Source organism: Thrips palmi, unplaced genomic scaffold (genome assembly GCF_012932325.1).
Source record: "Thrips palmi isolate BJ-2018 unplaced genomic scaffold, TpBJ-2018v1 HiC_scaffold_19, whole genome shotgun sequence".
Lineage (NCBI taxonomy): Eukaryota > Metazoa > Arthropoda > Insecta > Thysanoptera > Thripidae > Thrips > Thrips palmi.
Window position 1 is genome coordinate 4071602 of NW_023144628.1, and position 18795 is coordinate 4090396.

An 18795-nucleotide genomic window follows, 5' to 3' on the forward strand; every position below is an offset into this window, starting at 1 on the left:
AGCAGAAACATTAATTAAACAGATATAAATCCCCCCCGAGTGGTTGATGTTCCAGTATGTTTAGCAATCCAAGGTGTCCTTTCAATGGGAATACAAGAGAAGGGGCAAACATGGGAAGGGGGGACTCTGAATTACTAAGATGCAGTTGCAGAATTGAAACATTTGCTAATGCGCTAATGACCTAGAATTCACATTAGTCGTTAACAGAAGAATTTCAAACAAGTGAAACCTCAGAAGTCGATGAATTAAGACAACCTAGTTTACTAACCTACCTTTAAAGAAGGTGGGGAAAAAAGAAAACACTTCAATGCAGCACAATAAAGTATACACGCTTTATAAATTTGAAGCAGGAAAAAAAGATAAACAGGATTAATTTGTCTCATTAATACAAATTACAAAGATGAAGAATCAGTAGCTTCATAAGATAAAACAGAAGAGTAACATAATGTATATATATTTTAAAATAAAATAAATCTCTCTACAACAATTATGCAAACAAACAACCCTTCAAAATATTATCTTACTATAGGGCTTTGTATCACCAATTAGCTGTGGTATGCCCAGAACAAAACAGTTTCTAGAAATAAGGGTACCCACATCAGAAAAGCAAATTTATTACCCAGTTGAAGGTGCCAAATGATGAAAAGTACTGTATGGAAGTTAACTGCTGGAAACGACATCCAAATCTACTAATTGTACAGTCGAGGGGAAGCACATTGTTTGAAAGGGGGGGAAAAAACAATGACAAAAAAAACCACACATCACATCTTCTAGTTTAAGCCATACTTGGTTTTCAAGCAGTTGAGATGCATTAATATTTGCTTGACAACAGAAAAGTTTGGAGGGATACTGAAAGCAAAAACATCAATGGCCATTAGACCCACAAATTGACCATGACATCTTGAAGACATTCCAGTCACTACACAACATATTTGAAGTCAGTAATGGTAAAGTCTTTCCCTATGTTCTTAGTTTTCAGGTTTGATAAGATTAATTTAAAGTAGAACAATGATTAAATCGGGTATTCTCTCACTCCAGTCTTTAGGTGGAAATCGTGAAAACAGTAGAAAGCTTTAATTTGTGGCGTACAGGTAATTAAAAAGTCAAGGCTACAAAACTATATTCCATTTCTCTTCTCACAAAGTTCCTCTTGAAACTGAATGCCAAAAGATTATGATAACAAGATTGAAGATGTAAAGCATTTTATAATTGTAGGATCCCTAAGGGTTTCACATCTTTTGAAAGAACCCAAAATGTGATTGGTACATTAGTTCGACCTTATAAGTAGAATAAAGACAAATTAGTCTCAAGAACATCATTTTGAAAAAGAAACAATGAAAAGGGGAACAACTACTCTTTGAAAGGAAAAAAAACTCAACGAAGTGGGCAGATGTGGGTATGAAAGATACAAATATTTAAGAAATACAAACAAGTCAAGTCCTAACTACATGACAAATTTCACTCTCTTTTGGAATTTGGTAACTGTCAAGTGCATATCTTTGTGCAGTAGAACGTTCCATGTGTTCATTTCTAAACTACTATTTCATTTTACTACAGTATTTAAAAGCAAATTATCTTTGTTTCAGTCTCTAGAGTGCTTTCTGCCTTGACTCTTTGTGGCATAATTTTAAAATGACCAGGTAGGTAAATGTGAAGAAAAGACAAACAAGTGTCTCTTAGTTTAGCTTAAATATCACACAAACCTTATAACAGTAGGCAAGTGAAGAATGTTTACAGTAACACAGACTGCTTAAGGTTTGCAGCCCCTGATAACCAATTTAAAAAAAAACAGTCAGTATGGTAATGAAATTGATTCAATTTAGGGAAGCTTGGAAAAGGAGGTATGGCAGTGAAAATTGTACAATAAAGAGTCTTTTGGAAGAAAGTATGAAAAAAAAAACAATAAAGATTGGGTGCCCATCAAGAAAACGATGCAAATAACTACAAGAACAAAACAAGTAGTTTTTTTTTTTAAAATTAGCATGCCACATTTGAAATCAAGATGCTAAGTAAGTAATGCACCCAAACCACGTCATTCCAGTGCACTAACAAGTTAACAAAATTTGTGCTATCACATAACAGTGACAAAAGCACTGATTAAAGCAAGACTATAACATTCATCATTTCAGTTGTGACTCACTACTGAATACACACCCACACCTACACACTATTCACAAACAGATATGATTACCGAAAATGATCCACAAAGGTAACAGAGATAACAAGATATCTCTCTCCCCCCCGTCCCCTCCCGAACCCTAGTAGGCCCAATCAACAGCTAGAAAATTGTTAAGTGTTGGATTGTTCCCTGATACGAGTTACAATAAAATTATCGGACAGAATGAATTCCACAAATTTAATATGGATCAGTGAGGCCATCCCCGCTAACACGGGATTCACATGCCTTAGATTCCAGCCAAAAGGATTTCTTTCTAGGAATCACAGTCAAACAGTTTTACTTTTCTCAAAGAGGAGGATAAGATTTCTTACTTTTACCAGAGAGATTTAACACAAAATTTCCTTTTTAAATATATAAATCCAAGTTAAGTCTTCTCTCTATGGTAAAATAAACCATCTCCTACAAACCGATGATCAATTCCATCCTTTAGAGTAGAGTACATTTCCTCCTCTTTGCCACAGGCATAACTGGACAGAGAACAGCACGGATTGCTTCATCAAACACAGTCTTCAATCCTTTCTGAGTAAGTGCACTGCATTCAAGATATTTCACAGCACCAATATCTTTAGCCATAGACAACCCCTGTAATATTATAGGATAAATTAGAGCCACTCCAAATGCATATAAGGTAAGTGCATGATTGTTGACAAAATGAGCAGTACATACTTGTGGGTAGGTAATTGGGGCCAGTTTCTTTTCTTTCAATTTTTCATTTGTGTCTTTGTCATCTCGAAGATCAAGCTTTGTACCAACCAAAATGATTGGAGTGCTTGGACAGTGATGCCGCACTTCAGGGTACCACTAGAAAATAAAAAATAAAAAACAAACGATAAATGAATGCACAGTTAGAAATTCAAACAAGTGATAGTACTTTATTGTGACAGTTAAATTACCTTTGCTCGGACGTTTTCAAACGATGCTGGATTTACGAGCGAAAAGCATATGAGGAACACATCCTAAAAATTAAAATAGAAAGTTTCAGTAAAGAATACAATACAATACAAGAAGAAGAGGAGCCAACTAGCGCCAACTGCCAATACTAACCGTTTGAGGATATGATAGGGGTCGCAGTCGATCGTAATCTTCTTGACCAGCTGTATCCCACAGACCTAAATTAATAGGCTTTCCATCTACCATAACATTAGCAGAATAGTTGTCAAACCTGTGATCAAAGTTGATAAACATAATTAAGACATGCCAACCACAAAAAAGATGAAAAGAAATCACACTTGGTCTCCATTTCAATAAACTTACACAGTGGGAATATACTCTCCAGGGAAGGCATTGGTTGTGTAACTGATGAGGAGGCAAGTTTTACCCACAGCACTGTAATGAAACAAACACAAAGTTGCAGATTAGAAACAATGACAATTGTGAGGTGCATGTCGTCGAGACGGGCTGTCATCCCGCCCCCCTCTGGCTGCGAGAGGGGCAGGGGACTTCCCTCCCGCCCCACCAACCCGTGTGTGACGTCAAGTGCATGGCCAGGGGAAGGTCAGGCCGAGGCCAGTCCGAGGCCCGGGAGTTATTGGGTGGATGTCAAGGTTCCCCCGGCAGAAGGGGAGGACCAGGGAAGTCAGCGAGGATCCCCCCCCCCTTTTCTCTCCTCTTCCCACAGGCAGTGCTACGGCAATGCCCACCATGTGCTCGCCGCGCTCCTGGTGGGATGGGGCGGGGGCGACGCTTGGTTCCCCCAGTTCCCACACGCAGCGATGGTTATTTCGAGACGCCCCCTCAAGGACGATGCCGATGCCCCCCGCGGTGCGGCGACCAGATCCACGACCCATTCGGCCAGCGTCCGCCCCCGCTGCCCGTTTGCTTACAGTTGCAGTTTCAAGGTCGGCGAGGAATTAGAATAACTCCGACGATACGCTTTGATGGCGGTCCGCGGCCCGGCCCGGCCCGGCCCGGCCCACACCCGGGAGGCGCGGACGCACGGACGCGGAGCGCCCCAGTAGAGTAATCGCGGTGCAAATCCGCATTCCGCACGCTGAACCGGGGCGGCCGGGCCGGGCCGGGCGTCACCGCCAACCACGCCCAACCAACGGCAGCGGGCCCAGCTCTAGGCCCAGCGGGCCAGGGCAGTAGCCCAGCGCAGGGCGTGCGGCCGCCATGGGCCGCCACCACACCACCACCACGTCAATGACGCGCTGAGCCGACAGGCCGCCAGCGCCTGCCGCCTGCACTGTAGCGTGGCCGCCGTGGCGTCCAACAAGTCCGAAGCGGCGGCGCGGCGGCGCGGGGGGCGCGGGCCACTCCCACGTCGCCGTCACGCCGTCACGCCTAACGTCAGGCCGCAGTCGCGTCGGTCGGAAGTGTCCGCTCCGAGCCACGCCCATGATTGCCACGATCGCGGTGCCTGTCCGCTGGTGGCCCTTCTTGGAACACACAGCGTCAGCACCGCGACCGCGACTGCAGCGGCAGCACATAGCGACGACCGGGCAGGGCAGGCAGGGCAGGCAGGGCACCGCCTAGCAGGCCTAGCACCGAGGCAATTGCACAACGCAAGTGTCGCCCAGCTCCACGGCCTAGTGCTGGTGGCATGGCGGTGGCCGCGACCTACGAGGTGTCAGGTCTTCCCTCGGCCGGGCCTGGGCCCTGCCAGGGCCCCGCCGCGGGGCAAGGGGGCCGAGTCTCGCGCTTCGCGGAGCCCCGCGGTGCCCCGCGGCGGGGCGGATGGCTGACGGCGGACCGCAGGGCCGATCACCTCGGACGTCACGTCACGTCACAATGACGTCACTGCGGAGTCATTGGCACTCGTGTCGCGTAATACTGTAAGCTAGGCACAAGGCGGTTGGGACCTGCAGCAGCTCATGTCAGCAGCCAGCGGCCGCGGCACGCACCGGACGCCCAGAGCGCTCTACTCGGCTCAGTGGGGCCTAAATTCACCTAGGGCCGCCTGGGGCCCTCGGCGGACCCACACTCGGCCTTCCCTGGACACGGTGCGCTGCGCGGTGCGGCCGCCCTGGCCGACCCAGTGCCAAGTGCCAGTGTCAAGGTGGCCGCGGCGGCGGCGGGGGGGTGCGGGGCCGCGGGAATGGGCACGGGGCACGGCGTGGCACGGCGCCTCACCCTGGTCGAGCGCTCCCAAGCACGCAGTCGCTGGCAAGCAGGGAAGCTAGCCAAGGCAGCCAGGGCTTGGCAAGGAGCCCGCCCAAAGCAAACGGTTTCGAACAAACAGTTTGGCGCGAAAAAAAATGCCCCTCACAGAAGGAGAGGGGGGCGGGGGTTACGTCGTGGTGTACACTGGCCACCTAAGCAGCTCAGCTACTCAGATGTACAGTGTCCTCGTATTCGCAAGCTGCAATGGGAGTCTGCCTGACTCGGCAGACTCAACCTGATACAGGAGTCCAGCAAGGAGGAGGCGGGGGGAGGGGGGCTCAGGGCACATGGCAGAGTGAGTGACTCAATATGATAATCCCATGATGACTGGACTGGCCCAATGTATCAGGCAATAAGAGTAACTGTAATCTCCATGCAGAAAACTATTGTGCATTTTCAAAGAAATGCTATAGCTCTCAAAATGGTTTTAATAATAATAATAATGGTAAAAATATACTTTACCAGAAAACTTGTACCAGAAAATTGAGTTTTTATAATTACAGTTACGCTTAGGAACATAGTTTGGCTGCCTTGGATAAAGAGGAAACCCGCATGTGCCAAGAAAACCATAAATGATAAACTAAAACACGTAAGATTTAGCATGTGAAGACAGTCAAAGCTTATATCAGGTGGACGGACACTTGTTAACCTGACATAATCAATTCATAGTAAGGTTGTGAAGAGTGAGCTTCAAATATAAAATCTAGCTTAGATAACTGCCATTTTCCACTCAGTTTGAATAAAATACATCAGCAAGCGCACAAATGGATTTAAAGTATGTAAAATGACGAGTCTGTCAAAAGACACGTCTTTCTTACTTACAAACATAAAGGGATTTTCTACTATATTACATCAGGAACGATCACACATTAATTTACAAGAAGCTGATAGTAAAACTTTCGGTAACTATCAGAGAATGCAGCCGGATAAATATTTAGAAGCAACATCTTCAACAAACAATCCTAACCCTACTTCTCTTGTCACAACCAATAACAATACTAAACATGCTACAGGCAACGGGGTATTGAGCTTAAATTTGAGGGGTACTTAGATGCAACAAATCATTGTTTCGTAAAATACAGTAACTCAACCTCTGGAGAGAAAAAAATGGAATATTTTAAGCACCCGATCTAAATGGGAACAGGTCCTTGTACATCTAATGTAGCCGATTTACTGCCGAAGTTGACGTTTGACACACCCACTGGTAAGTCCAGTGTAGCAGAAATATTGCACTTACCCGTCACCCACCACAACACACTTGATGGCTTGCATTTTGAAACGGAATTTTCAAGAAATCCAGAAGATAGGCGTACGCGGATGAAGAGTAGACCGTCCCGAAAAAGGGGTGAGGAGGGCTGCCCAACCTTCAGGCAGAATTCTCTAGCACAACAGCCTTGGACAAGGCAGCGAAGACAAGCGTCTTTAGCACACAATTCGCGCAAAGTTTTACCACTGTTCCAGTTAACAATTGCTTTCCAACCAAAAGCAAATTAATTAAATTGGATGACCGCACGGTATCTGTGGCACCACCACCTAGACTCAGACTGGCCGCTGAAATTTTGATTCGCTGTTACTTGAGCATGTTCCCCCTCCTGTTCCCCCACCCACACTCTAAATGCTTCAGCGCGATGCAGAACTCGTGAGTGCTATAAAATAGGTGAACGGCCCCGCTAAAGCTCGTTCAGTTAGATGTGTTTCGGATCCGGAAACAAACCTGTACAGCGGTTGTTGTGAATGGGTTGTGGAGGATCAACTTAACTTGGTGACATGTTTACATTTCATAGTCATGATCTTGTTTATTTAACCATTGCTGTATCTTTTCTGAAAGCAAAAAAGTGAGTGTTCACTTATCTGAGATTAAAACATCATGAATTTCACATAGTATACAAAGTGGCGATTACACGTCATATTCAAGGCAGTTTCTTTGAAAACCCTGAAGTTTAAGCAAATAGTTTATCAACATGCAGTTTGCCATGTTACCCATTCATTTTAGCCCGTATTTTATCTAGCAGCCGCAGTGTTTATTCTTATACTTGTTTCAACCCATTTACAAGTTTTCTAGGTTTTTATTTATTTAATAATGTTATTTGTGATGGTTAACTGTCTACTTAACCTCTAGTAGTACATTTAAGGCTTCAACCTTTACACTCTTAAGGCTCAGCACAGATAGTTAGTCTCCCAATTTTCATGTAAATATCTGTTAAAATGTCTCTATCCAGGTGTATTTTTACATGATAATAGGTTTAGGTTAAGTGCATCTTAGAAGAGGTTCTTCTGATAAAAATGTTTATTTCCTTTAACAGATTACAGTCTGTGTCCATATTACATAAATCTTCATTTACTGTCATCAAGGGAACATCTCAATATGGATGACCTTTTTCTGTTTCCAACAGTGAATTCATCGCCTGGACAGAACTGTCCCAGCTCTGCTTCCAGTAGAAATTCTTCTGGATCTGTACATCTCGCTGCCGTTGGTGGTGCTGTTCCTAAAGTAAAACTTCGTAAAAAGATGACAAGCCACTCCAACAATCCTTTACCTCACTCACAACCTTCCCACCAAGTAAATCCTCCAATAACGTCTCAACAACAACTGCCTCGAGCACATCAACATGCCACCACAAATGGATATGCTCTCAATGGAAGCAGTATGCCTTTGAATAGTAATGGATTGTCAATCAATGAATTTCAATCATTAATGTACAGAAATATGCCCAAAAATCAGGTAAGCGTTCAAGAGAGAATCATTTCTGATAACCCATCTTCATACATTTAACCATGTGCCACTGTTCAACTTCTTCCAATACATTTGAAATCATTTTTCAATACATGGACATGATTTTCACCTCTTGGTGCTTCTTAGGCTGCTTTTGGACACTCTGGCTTAGAACCAATGCTATTTTTGTTTCAGCCCCCTCTGCATTCTCTGTATTCTATAATTAGTCTTTCGGAAGGGAGGGGGAAGTGCTATTCCAAAGCTATATTCTTTGTTCCTTTCAAATTTGCTCCATGTAAGAAACTGAAACTTTCCCAAAACTCTTTAAGTATTAATTGTCACTTTAAATTGAAAATGTAGACACAGCAAGAGCACACTCTCTTGCTCTGAGAATTTCTTTCCCTTTCATTAGTTACACTAAAAGGCTTTCTATTCTGTCTATTTCACCATTTAACAGGTTTTTTTTTTTTTTTTTTTTTTACTCTTTCTGATCACTGTAAGACATAAATTGTCTGTCTAATTTGCCCTAGCTGCTGTTCGATTGGCAAAGTGGAGAGGTTCCTTCAACTACCCATAGAAGCTGTAGGAATAGGCCTGCATCCTCTGAGCTTTATGATTCAGGTATTTATGTTGCATTATGAAGCAAGTGTTCATCATATTGTGCTATGTTATGTTAAGTTTCATATTTACACTTCAAAATCCTCTCAGCATCCGATGAAAGTGTATCTCAGGATAACCGTCAAATTCCGCAAGTGAGCCACCCATACAGAGGTATCTTCTCTGAGGTATGTCAAAGTCACAGAAAACTTGTTGCATGGCTCATTAATAATAATAATTATTATTAAAAATTTATCTCAATCAAATTTCAGGCAGCCCTTCAGTTACATCGATTGAGAATGAATGGGCAGGATACTGGTTCTGGTGCAAGCCCATCTGCAACACCATCTGAGGCTTCCTCTCATAGTGTAGCTCTTAATCATGGAGTATCTTCTGAACAACAAAACCGAAATGGAGAGACTAATCGACGTCCTATGAGTGATACTAAAAAAATGAATATTCCATCATCGGTAATTTTTTCTATAATTAAGTTTTTATTCTTGTATTCTATTTATGAGAGTATTTGATCATTCTTTTCTTGTTTGTCTTTAGCCCGATCGCATTCAGGTGGAACATCGCCTGAGTCAAATTCAAGATTACATCAAACAAACATCATCGCTGATTGAGTCATACAGACTCTCAGATGCAGTAAGTTTCTTGAACGCATCGTGTATCATCGCTCTCTTTTTTTTTTCGTTCATTTATGAAAGAAAGCTACATTTAGTGGGTATTATTATATGGGCAACAGGGGGCCACAGATGACTCAAGAGTAGAATTTCTTGTGGAAGTTCTTAAGGATCTTCATGACAGTGAAGCAAAACTTAAATCCTTGCTCTCTGCCTTAGAACAGATCACCATTGAAGATAATTTGAAGGTCAGATGTTTCATTTGAATCAAAACTTTGTTGGTTAAACTTTGATTACTTCAAATAACATTTATTAAATTTGCTTCCAAGTATTTTTGATCCAATTTTATAACCTGTTGTTGTGTGTAACTTACTTCTGTTTAACATTTCTTATACTCTCATTCAAGATGTTTGGGTGTGTGTTAATTAATTCAATTGATGTGGCTGCATGTGATTATTCCTTCAAATCGTAGACATTTGGTAAAATATGGGCAATTGCTTATTCTTCAAGAGTTATTTTTCTCCTGACTTGTATTAGTTGCTTTCAACCCTTCTCTCTGAACTTACTAATCATGCAAACTCTCAATTTAGACAAATATGGAATCCCCGGCCATTGAAGGTGCCAGCCGTCTGTCGCAGTCTCAAGACACTCATCTCAATGGGAATGACCATGTGGCCAATGCAGTGGTAAGTCAAACCTGACTCTACTTTGTTGTCTCTTCAAAGTAACTCAGGACTGGTGATGCTGACCTGTCTTATCTGTTTGTTGTAGACTACAACCCCCAAATCAACAGACTCCAAAAAACAGAGTGAAATTAAAATAAAATTTGAGGAATCTCTAAGACAGGTATAAACAACTTTAACAAAAACTAAAACTTTTTCCTTGTAATATTTATTTTTTTGAAGCTTCGTTTTAACTTAAATGTAATGCGTCATTCAATTTCCAGCTTCATGCTCTTCAAGCAGAGCAGGCATTGCTCATTCAGAAACGAAGTGAAGCACAAGAGCAGCTCCAGGAAGCTCAAAGAGCTCGGGTTTGTCTCCACTTGTTTTTGCATATCCCTAAATTAATAAAGTATCATCCATGTTCAGCTACTACATTTGTCTCAATTTCCAGAATATATTGATGGCTTTGTCATCAAATGGATGTCCTGTAAATGCGCAAAGTGAAAACACTGGATCAGATGAGCAACTCTCTGAATCCTTGTTGAATAACTTCCAAGATATGGAAAGGCACTCATCGCCTTTCAGGGGCAAAAGCAAGGTAATATTCCACCTTATTTAGTTAGTACTATATTTACATTTTGTTTCTTTAACTTAATATTTTATTCCACTTTTGTCTCCTTGTAGGTTGTAAGTAAGCCTGAGGCCCCTCAGATCTCTCCCAATAGAGAACTTCCAAACAGAAAGAGGCAGCTCACAGAGTCAGAAGTTACAACCTACTGTGAGTTTTTCTTTTCTAAATACTTCAGTTTTATGAAACTTTACAAATTACTTTTAATGTTGAATAATATCATTGTCCCTTTCAGTGAAGGAGTTGATGACTAGTGATGAGGTGAAAGAGCAAGCCAGTAGTGAAGACAGTGCTGTTGAAGACGCTATTGATGAGTACGCGGATGCTCGTGCACAAGTGCGTTTGCAGGGCCAAATTGTTCATGATAAAGTTGCAGAAATTAATGCTCTTCGTGCACAGCTTGACCAAGCAAAGAGCTTGCTTAACCTTGCCAATGTATGTACTATTCAGGTGACTTGGTATATCTTTGTGCTTGGTAAAAAAAATACTAATTTTCACCTTTTTTTAAACTTTTATCCAGAGAAGAGAAACTAGATCCCTCACTTCAGACACGAATTCAGTTGATGAGGCTGTGACAGACCAAGCCATTAATATACAACGACAAAGGCTAGGGGATAGTGAAGTTGCTGCACTGGATGGTTCAGATGCCAGGAGGAATAAAACAATTAAACAACAGTAGGTTTTCTTATTTTTCTCTCTTTTTCTCACTCTTTCTTTTCCCTTTTAAAATGACCTATTCTTCATCTTGAATTCCAGACTTCTCGAGCAAGAGCGAGCAAAGCTAGGAAGATTGCGGGGCTTGCTGGCAACTGTTCAGGAGTATCGGTCTTCTGGCCTCCCCATACCTGAACACATACTTAATGAGTTTGGGAGTGAAGTGCAGCCCAACGCTTTGCAAAGTACTTCTCCATCTCGCACAAGTGGCTCTCAGAGAGGGGCACAGGAGGAAGATGCAGCAGCAGAAGCAGATGCAGAGGAGGATGATGAACCAGAGTCGTCAATCCAGTGGAATCAGGAGCAAATGTCCTTAGTTGAAAGGTAAATGTTTGCAGGGTGTTTCTCCTGTTAAAATTTTTATTAATAACTTTCAATTTTATTGTTTTCAATTTTTTTTTGTAGTGCATCAATGGCTAGTGAGCTCTCACAAGGCCTTCAGCAACGAGCAGCTCAACTTCAAGTTGAGAGAGATGGTCTTGCAGCCATGCAGAGACAGCTTGATGGTTTGTTCAGTCAGCTGCAGTCACATCAGTCTGCAGAAAAAACAGAATCAGCTAATGCTAGGACACCAAGCAATGCTGGCAGCCTGCAAGGCAGTTCTCCTTCCCATCAAGGCCGCAGGAGTCAGAACTCTCAAGAAAGCAAGGTATACAAATGTGATTCTTGTTTAATGTGATAATGTACTTTTAGGACTGGTAGAATCACACAAAAAATTATTTTCCCTCAGAGGGCGGATGAGGCAGCACAGAGAAGGATGGAAATTTTGTCAGATTTACATAACAGGTGGCAACAGTTACAGGAAGAAATAGCTTTAGATGGAGGTAAGGAAAGACACATGTCAATGTACCTAACACTTTTAATTTTACATGCTTTACAGTAATATCAATTACATGATCCAGTTTTTGTTTTAGTTTGATGAAATAAATTTTTCTGTTCACAGAACTTAATGCCAGAACTGCTCCTGTTCTAAATGCAGCTCAAAATGCTTTGACAATATTAGCTTCTCACATCCATCCTGTGTGAGTATGAACTCCATCTTCTGTAATGTTGATTTAAATTTACCTCAATAAAGTGAATAAAATAAATTTAAAAATATTATTGTTATAATTCTTATAGGACGGAAGCTTCTGAAGGCAATGCTGGGCCAATGTCATGGTGAGACCATTTTGAACATCTCTGTGTCCTTTTATGAGAATAATGTACAATAAAAGCACTTTGACTTAACTTACTTTATTTTACAGGGATCAAAGATCGTCCCAAGGAAGAGATGAAACCTTGGCAAGAAGAGCCGGTGCTGCTCAGGTTCCTTCTCAAGACAGGCACTCTGTTGACAGATTTCAAATGTCCTCTGCTCCAAGCACATTGATGAGAAGAAAATCACCCACAGATGTTGCTAGAAATCAGCGTGCTGTCTGGAGCTCATCAATGCTTCAAGGAGACACAATGACTGCTGAAAATAATTCCTCTGAATCCATGAGGTACAATGTCCTTCTTCCAGAGGAGACTCAACCTGTTGTTAGCATGCCATCCCCATCTCCAAGTGTACTGCAGCATCAAACACAAGATGTAAGACAGTAATGTTTATTGGTTCTGTTGTACTTTTGAAGGGCTTAGATCAAGAGTGACGCAATAAAAATTGTTCAAATTTCTATTTTAGGTAAGGAACCGTTTAGCAGCATTAAGTCAGTCTTGTCAGAGCCTTTGTGTGGACAACACTGATGTTTTCAACTCGTCGCCTGTGCTGCCCCTAATGCCAGCCATTCCGCCCCCTCCACCCCCTCCTCCAGGAGCTTCTAGTCATGACCGAGAGGCTTATTACCAACAACTTCTAGCGGCAGGACAATTGCAACAGCATCAGGTGTTGTTGACTGCTGTCAACCAGTGTTTTCATATGCTCAAAATGCAGCAGCATGAGCTTCTAAATCTGAGCAATTCTGTACACATGCTTTCCTCTGGTGCCGGCCATGTTGGGCCTGTTGGTGTTCTTCCTGGTGTTCACCACTCTGGTGTGCACCCATCTGTCGAGGCTGGTGTTGGTGTGCACCAAGGTGTCCACCAGGGTGCACACCATGCAGTCCACCCTGGCCTGCTCCAGAATGAGGAGCAGTGGGCAAACCCAGCCCCTGCACCCTGTCCCCCGACCCTTAATAATCAAGTCCCTCCTGGCAATCGCACCAACAATTACTGGGACAACTTCCGCAGGTAACATTTTAGTTTTCAATATATTTCTGTTTATTGTTTTGTGCAGTGTTTTCATGCACATGCAGGTGTGTCAATTGTATACAATATCTTCAGAGAGATGTATATGTCTGTCTAGTTACTCGCGGCAGAATCTGCTTTCGACCAGTGCAAAGAGCAATGAAGGCTTGCCTCATAGTCCAAGCCCTTTGGTTGAACGCTCTCACAACTCATTACGGAGTTCAACTCCTATGTCTGTACCGGGTTCATCCGCAATACCAGTTGCTTCTGGAATGCCTCAGTTTCACTCCCTGTCGACTCAACCATGCTTACCAGGAGTAGGTTCTGCTCTAACGCAGTCCAGTGGCCTTGACTCTGCCGGTGCTTCCCTTGGTGCAATGGGGCCTGTACCTACAACCATTGACTATTCCCTCACATCTCCTCTTGTTCAGAATATGTAAGTGATTTTCTTTCATGTTACTAGGTATATGAAGGCTAGGTTGTCATTCTTTAGTCCAAAGTAAAGTATTGATTGTTCACTGAATAATAAAATTCATTATTTATCATCTGTTATCGGCGGTATTATTTCTTGTCTCTTTGAACTTTAAAAAAAAATCAGTTTTCAGTCATACGTAGATTGTAGTTTGTGCAAGTATATATACGGTAAGGTGTGGCTTCGTTCAGTGTCTTGTTTTTCATTTTTGTTGTCTCATTTGATGTCAGTAAAGATTTTGGCTTTTCGCATTTACTTGACTTTGTTACATCAAATTGGCCTACTGAGTAGTTTTGCATGGGGCTCTTTTGTTCGTGTCTGAACCAATTTTTGAACCAGTAATTGCATGGGATGTATTATGCTTCAAAGTGCCTGTTTTTGTCCCCTTGAGCTTGAGAGTGAAAGTTTGCAAAGCAGAATACTAAATTTAAGTCATGCTGATTCATTATGTAACCATTATTGTGCCCTTTGTGTCTTCATTGAATTTGTGTGTCTGGAGAGGAAGAATACTAAAACTGGAACAGCTATGCTTCCCCTAACTTTTTCAGTTTGTCTGGGTGACATGCTGTCATGTCAGCTTCTCATAGTTTGCAGTTTTGTTATCTGTGCTTTAATCAAAGACATGATGCAAGACTAACAGTCAGAACCAGTTCAGTTTTGGCTAGACACACAACATCCAATTCTCTCTTGGGTGTTCAAACTCTCTGATTCAAGTCAAATTTAATTTGTTTTTTATTATTAAATAAAGAAGTCTTTGCTCAGAACTTTCACTGTCAACCATTTTCCTTGAAGTAAAGGAGACAATGTAGTTTCTTAGGTAAGAATCATCAGAATAATGGGGTTTATAACTTAAAGTAGTGAACTATAAATGTAATTTGATTGATTAAGGGTAATGTGTCATACTATCTTCTATCAATCTCCATTTTTCTCTTTTTCTTTCCAGATCACGGAAAGACAAACGCAACATTGATCATATTGATGGAGGATTAGGGTCACCAAGGCGACGTCCTTCAAATGAGATTGATCACCGTTCAGCCTCGAGAGCTTTGGAAGATGCTGCTTTACCTCTTAACTCCCAGTTGCTATCCCCAACATCACAGGAGTTTGAAGTCCCTTCCATGCCAATTTTACGAAATAGTGTTGCTAGCCTTCAGTCTCGCCTGAATCAAGTAAACTTGAACGCGGCGTCTTCATTTGCCAACTTGCAGGAATTTATAGAAGCACAAAACACAAGACAACAATTGAATAATGAGGGGGTTCCTTTCAGCGAAATTTCCTCCTCAGTTTCAAACCAGCAGTTTAATGAGACAGGAGCATTTTGCTCTCTTGATCATGCAAGAGAGAACTCTCACTCTCGCCGCCTTAACATGGATTATCATAATGGAACCACAGAAAATGAACCACCAAGTTCAACTGTACTTAAAAGAAATACAGGAGCAATCAAGCGCACTTATACCACATTGCAAGGGGTTGCTAGTAATGCTCCAGCATTCTCAACAAACTATCAAAGGAATATTCACTCAGCAACTACTCATCCATCATCTGGCGCTCTGTCCAACAATGCGGAAACATCCAAACTTTCCTCTGTGTTTCCAATGTCTAACAGTGATTCAGAGGCAATTTATAAATCATCCAAGCAGCAGTCAGGTCAAGACACAGGAAGAACATACAATTGTATTGGAAGAAGACCTGGTTTTCAGGAGGACCTCCAAGTTCCCTGCTCAACCACTTCTTCTATGACCCGAACAAGGATAAGAGGCATAAATGAAACTGAGGATAACTCAATCTTTCGTCATGGAGAAGAAACTGAATGTGATGATTCAAGTGCTTTACGAAGTGTAGGGTTCAACAACTGCCAAAGTTCTGCCAGTAGCCACAGCTCATCTAGCCAGAATATGTCAAATGTTGAGATTCATGGCTTTGGACCAGGAAAAAACCAACTGAAAGAGAGTTGTTTCCAAATTCGAAAGTGTCCTAAATACCAGACAAAGACAGGTGCACGTAGTCCTCTTTCGGACTCAACAGCAGTTGCTGCTGCTGCAGTAGCAGCTGTTGCTCAAAACTCTCCAGTTCAATGTAACCCTCATCAGGCTTCTTCCATGAAATCTCAATCTGGAAACTGTCAACGAACTGTCAATAAGAATAATCAGGATTATACAGTACTTAACCATATGTGAGTTTCTAACAAATTGTTACATAGTTAAAGTGTTGCAAAAAGACTGGCTTTATATGAATTTTTCATTTGCAGCTCTGGTCAAGGTCAATTATTTGAGGAACTGCGGGAGTCGGTGTTTGCTGAAATGACGTCACTCATTTCAGCCAATGGGAGTCGATCACACTTTTTGGTCCAACTTCTTAAAGATCTACAGCACATTAGTTCCGACTCAGTTAGACAAAGTGTACTTCAATTGATTCAGCAAGCTGTCAGCAGATACCAGGTAGAATACATTAAGTGACTGCTCATGGACAACTTTGTTAAGTTCCTGAACAATATTTTATTCTATCATTTCAGATTGATTTAAGCGCTGTTAGCCAAGATGGATTCCCTTCACCATTTGAGGAAGAAGTGGAAGATGATGAAGATGAAGCTAAGAGAATTGACTTGCAGATGCAAGAAAAAGACAGGCTTCCTTATGCGGGAGCATGCAGCTCCTCTGATGTTAAGGTAAGCACCATTAAATTTATTTTGGGTTAGTAAAGTTGTCTTAGTTGAGTTGCATCCCTGAAATTTGTTTACTTGCCACAGGTTTCAAGCACACAAGAAGGTGAGACCTTGATGCAACTTGTATTGGGTCTAGAACTGGCAGCAGTTTTGTCTGGAAATTCAGAAGAAACTTGCTCTCTGAATTTAATGGAGGATGTGCGAAGTAGGATTCTTCAGCTAATACCCAGCCCGCCCACCCCACCAGTGTCTAATATGCAGGCATCAAACTCTACACGCTCTGCCTCATATCTTCACTCTCAAATCGATAGTGTATTGGAAAGTGTTTTCCAGAAATTCAAAGGACGCAGGTTTGTGGTCAAATCCAAACTTAATTTTATAAATCATCCAACAAGTGGTATTAAATGGTATTGGTATTAATTTAATTTTTTTATTTTAGAATTGGTGATATAAGGAGTGAAATTACTTCATGTGTTATCAATGCTCTACCAATAAAACTAATGTATAGAAGCATGGTTGACTTTTATAGCTGTAACAATATGGTAATGTATCTCTGCTGGTTATTTATCGAGTTAAATATGATCACAACTTAATCTATTGTGTATATTTTCTGTTGCCAGGAAGCTGAAACTCACTCAAGGAGGGAGAGCTCTTTCCGGGAAAGTACATTGTCATCTCCCTCCGTCAATTGTGTCTCACCTACCTCCCATTATGCTCAGCACACATCACAGATGGTATTTAAACATAAAATCAAAAAATATTTTTTATGTGACTTAAATTAACAATGAACCTTTTATGTCAATAGAATCACCAAGAAGGGAGGGATGCAGGGTTGTTAGGTGAAGCATCCAATGGAGATTTGGCTGAGGCTGATCAGTCTCATCACACCCTAAACAATGTTGATGGTGATGATGATTCAGAAGCCGATAGAGACTGCTCAACTGAGGGGCCACTGTCAGCACCTGCATCAGATTCAGCCTCGACCCTGCTCCATGTGCACGTGTTTCAACTTGGCGGCGCATCAGGAGCTCCAGAAATGGAGATAGAGGGGGTGGGGCCACATCTAGAGGATGGAGAGGCATGTGCAGGAGCTGATAGGAATAGTTACAGGGTGAGCTTTGCTTTTATGGAATGGTCATATTGTTTTATTTTGTTTTTTAACTCTTTTTTTTTTTTTCTCTCAGAATAACCCTATTGGTGCAGTGGGAGGTGTTGGACTAAGCACAGTTTCAAAAAATGGGCTGGAGGAGGTAAGTGGGAGTGCAAAAAAGTTCTGTGTAACTAAAATATTTATGATCATAATTGTGTTTGTGTCTTTCAGGCTGCTGAGCCATGGACGGTGGAGCAGACCCACAACAGAGGTTGTGATCAAGAAAACGATCCGGATCAAGAAAGGGAACAAGGTTTAGACCGCGTTCCTACTAGACTTGCATGCGATAGTGACAGGGATCAAGAAAATGGAGAAAAACATAGAGCACACCATCTGCCCATGCCTCCTAATGGTGGGTTCATAAGAAAACTAGCAAATGTTTAAGTTAGTTCAAACTTAACTTAAAACCCCTATTTTGCCTTGTTGCAGATCCTTCATGAGCATCATAGGATTCAGCGTCAGGAGTGGCTGATTTTTTTAACTTCACATTGACAGTTTTCCAAATATAGTTTTAATTATGACTGCCTTTAAGACAAGTGGTTACTAATTTATACCCACATTTTATTTTATAGCTCCTCTTCTAAAACTGTTTTTAAGTTTTAATCTTTAAGAGATTATCTTAACAATTGGTGAGAGGCCATCAAATAATTGTTTGTTTTATTTTAAGGAAGTCTTTCCATGGCTTGCACAATTGTAAGTTCCATTCAATTAGTAAAGTTGTACACTCTTAAAATTTGTGATATTCGTTAATTTATAGATAAGATTTCTACTTCAAATAGATGTGTTTGTCTTGTTTTATTAGTTTTCTACTTCATCACAAAATTTTATGTCCTCTTGATTCCCTATGCAAGCTAAATGTGAATTTTTAAAAAAATTAATAAAAACTAATTAAAAATTAAGATGTTTTATTGATTGATCCCGTCTTCAAAGAGTTCCATGGAATCGAGTGGGGTCTCCAGAACAAGGAGTCGGCAACGATAATCGTCCTCGACCCTCGACTCACGCTGACACGCCATTTCGGTAAAAACGAGCAAGAAAAATGATCGCCGCCATTACTGCAACGTCAACATGAACACCGTCTTCCT

The 18795-nt window shown here is 41.6% G+C and overlaps 2 protein-coding genes across 6 annotated transcripts; one reads left to right on the forward strand and one right to left on the reverse strand.

Annotated features, from left to right (window-relative positions):
- Positions 1–145: 145 nt before the first annotated feature.
- Positions 146–6848, reverse strand: LOC117646446 (ras-related protein Rac1). Of its 2 annotated transcripts, none has more exons than XM_034387375.1 (6): positions 6519–6848; positions 3434–3505; positions 3224–3341; positions 3073–3135; positions 2846–2980; positions 146–2761 (listed from the first exon to the last, which is right to left on the reverse strand). In XM_034387375.1, the coding sequence occupies exons 1-6, from the start codon at positions 6551–6553 to the stop codon at positions 2606–2608; spliced, it is 579 nt and encodes a 192-aa protein (XP_034243266.1). In that variant the 5' UTR covers positions 6554–6848; the 3' UTR covers positions 146–2605. The 2 variants fall into 2 exon arrangements, with proteins under 2 accessions (XP_034243266.1, XP_034243267.1); XM_034387376.1 differs by lacking the exon at positions 6519–6848 and adding an exon at positions 4003–4084.
- A 116-nt stretch (positions 6849–6964) lies between these two features.
- Positions 6965–18609, forward strand: LOC117646443. Of its 4 annotated transcripts, none has more exons than XM_034387367.1 (32): positions 6965–7116; positions 7675–8003; positions 8525–8615; positions 8703–8779; positions 8864–9061; positions 9144–9239; positions 9340–9465; positions 9808–9903; positions 9989–10063; positions 10164–10250; positions 10334–10480; positions 10567–10660; positions 10746–10945; positions 11031–11185; positions 11267–11548; positions 11630–11873; positions 11955–12048; positions 12168–12246; positions 12344–12382; positions 12469–12793; positions 12885–13429; positions 13545–13862; positions 14842–16071; positions 16147–16336; positions 16411–16563; positions 16645–16910; positions 17000–17102; positions 17181–17294; positions 17366–17671; positions 17745–17810; positions 17882–18062; positions 18140–18609. In XM_034387367.1, coding segments are annotated over exons 1-32 (6318 nt in total). In that variant the 5' UTR covers positions 6965–7115; the 3' UTR covers positions 18151–18609. The 4 variants fall into 4 exon arrangements, with proteins under 4 accessions (XP_034243258.1, XP_034243262.1, XP_034243260.1 ...); XM_034387369.1 differs by lacking the exon at positions 6965–7116 and adding an exon at positions 7177–7343; XM_034387368.1 differs by lacking the exon at positions 6965–7116 and adding an exon at positions 7372–7590.
- The last annotated feature ends 186 nt before the right edge of the window (positions 18610–18795 follow it).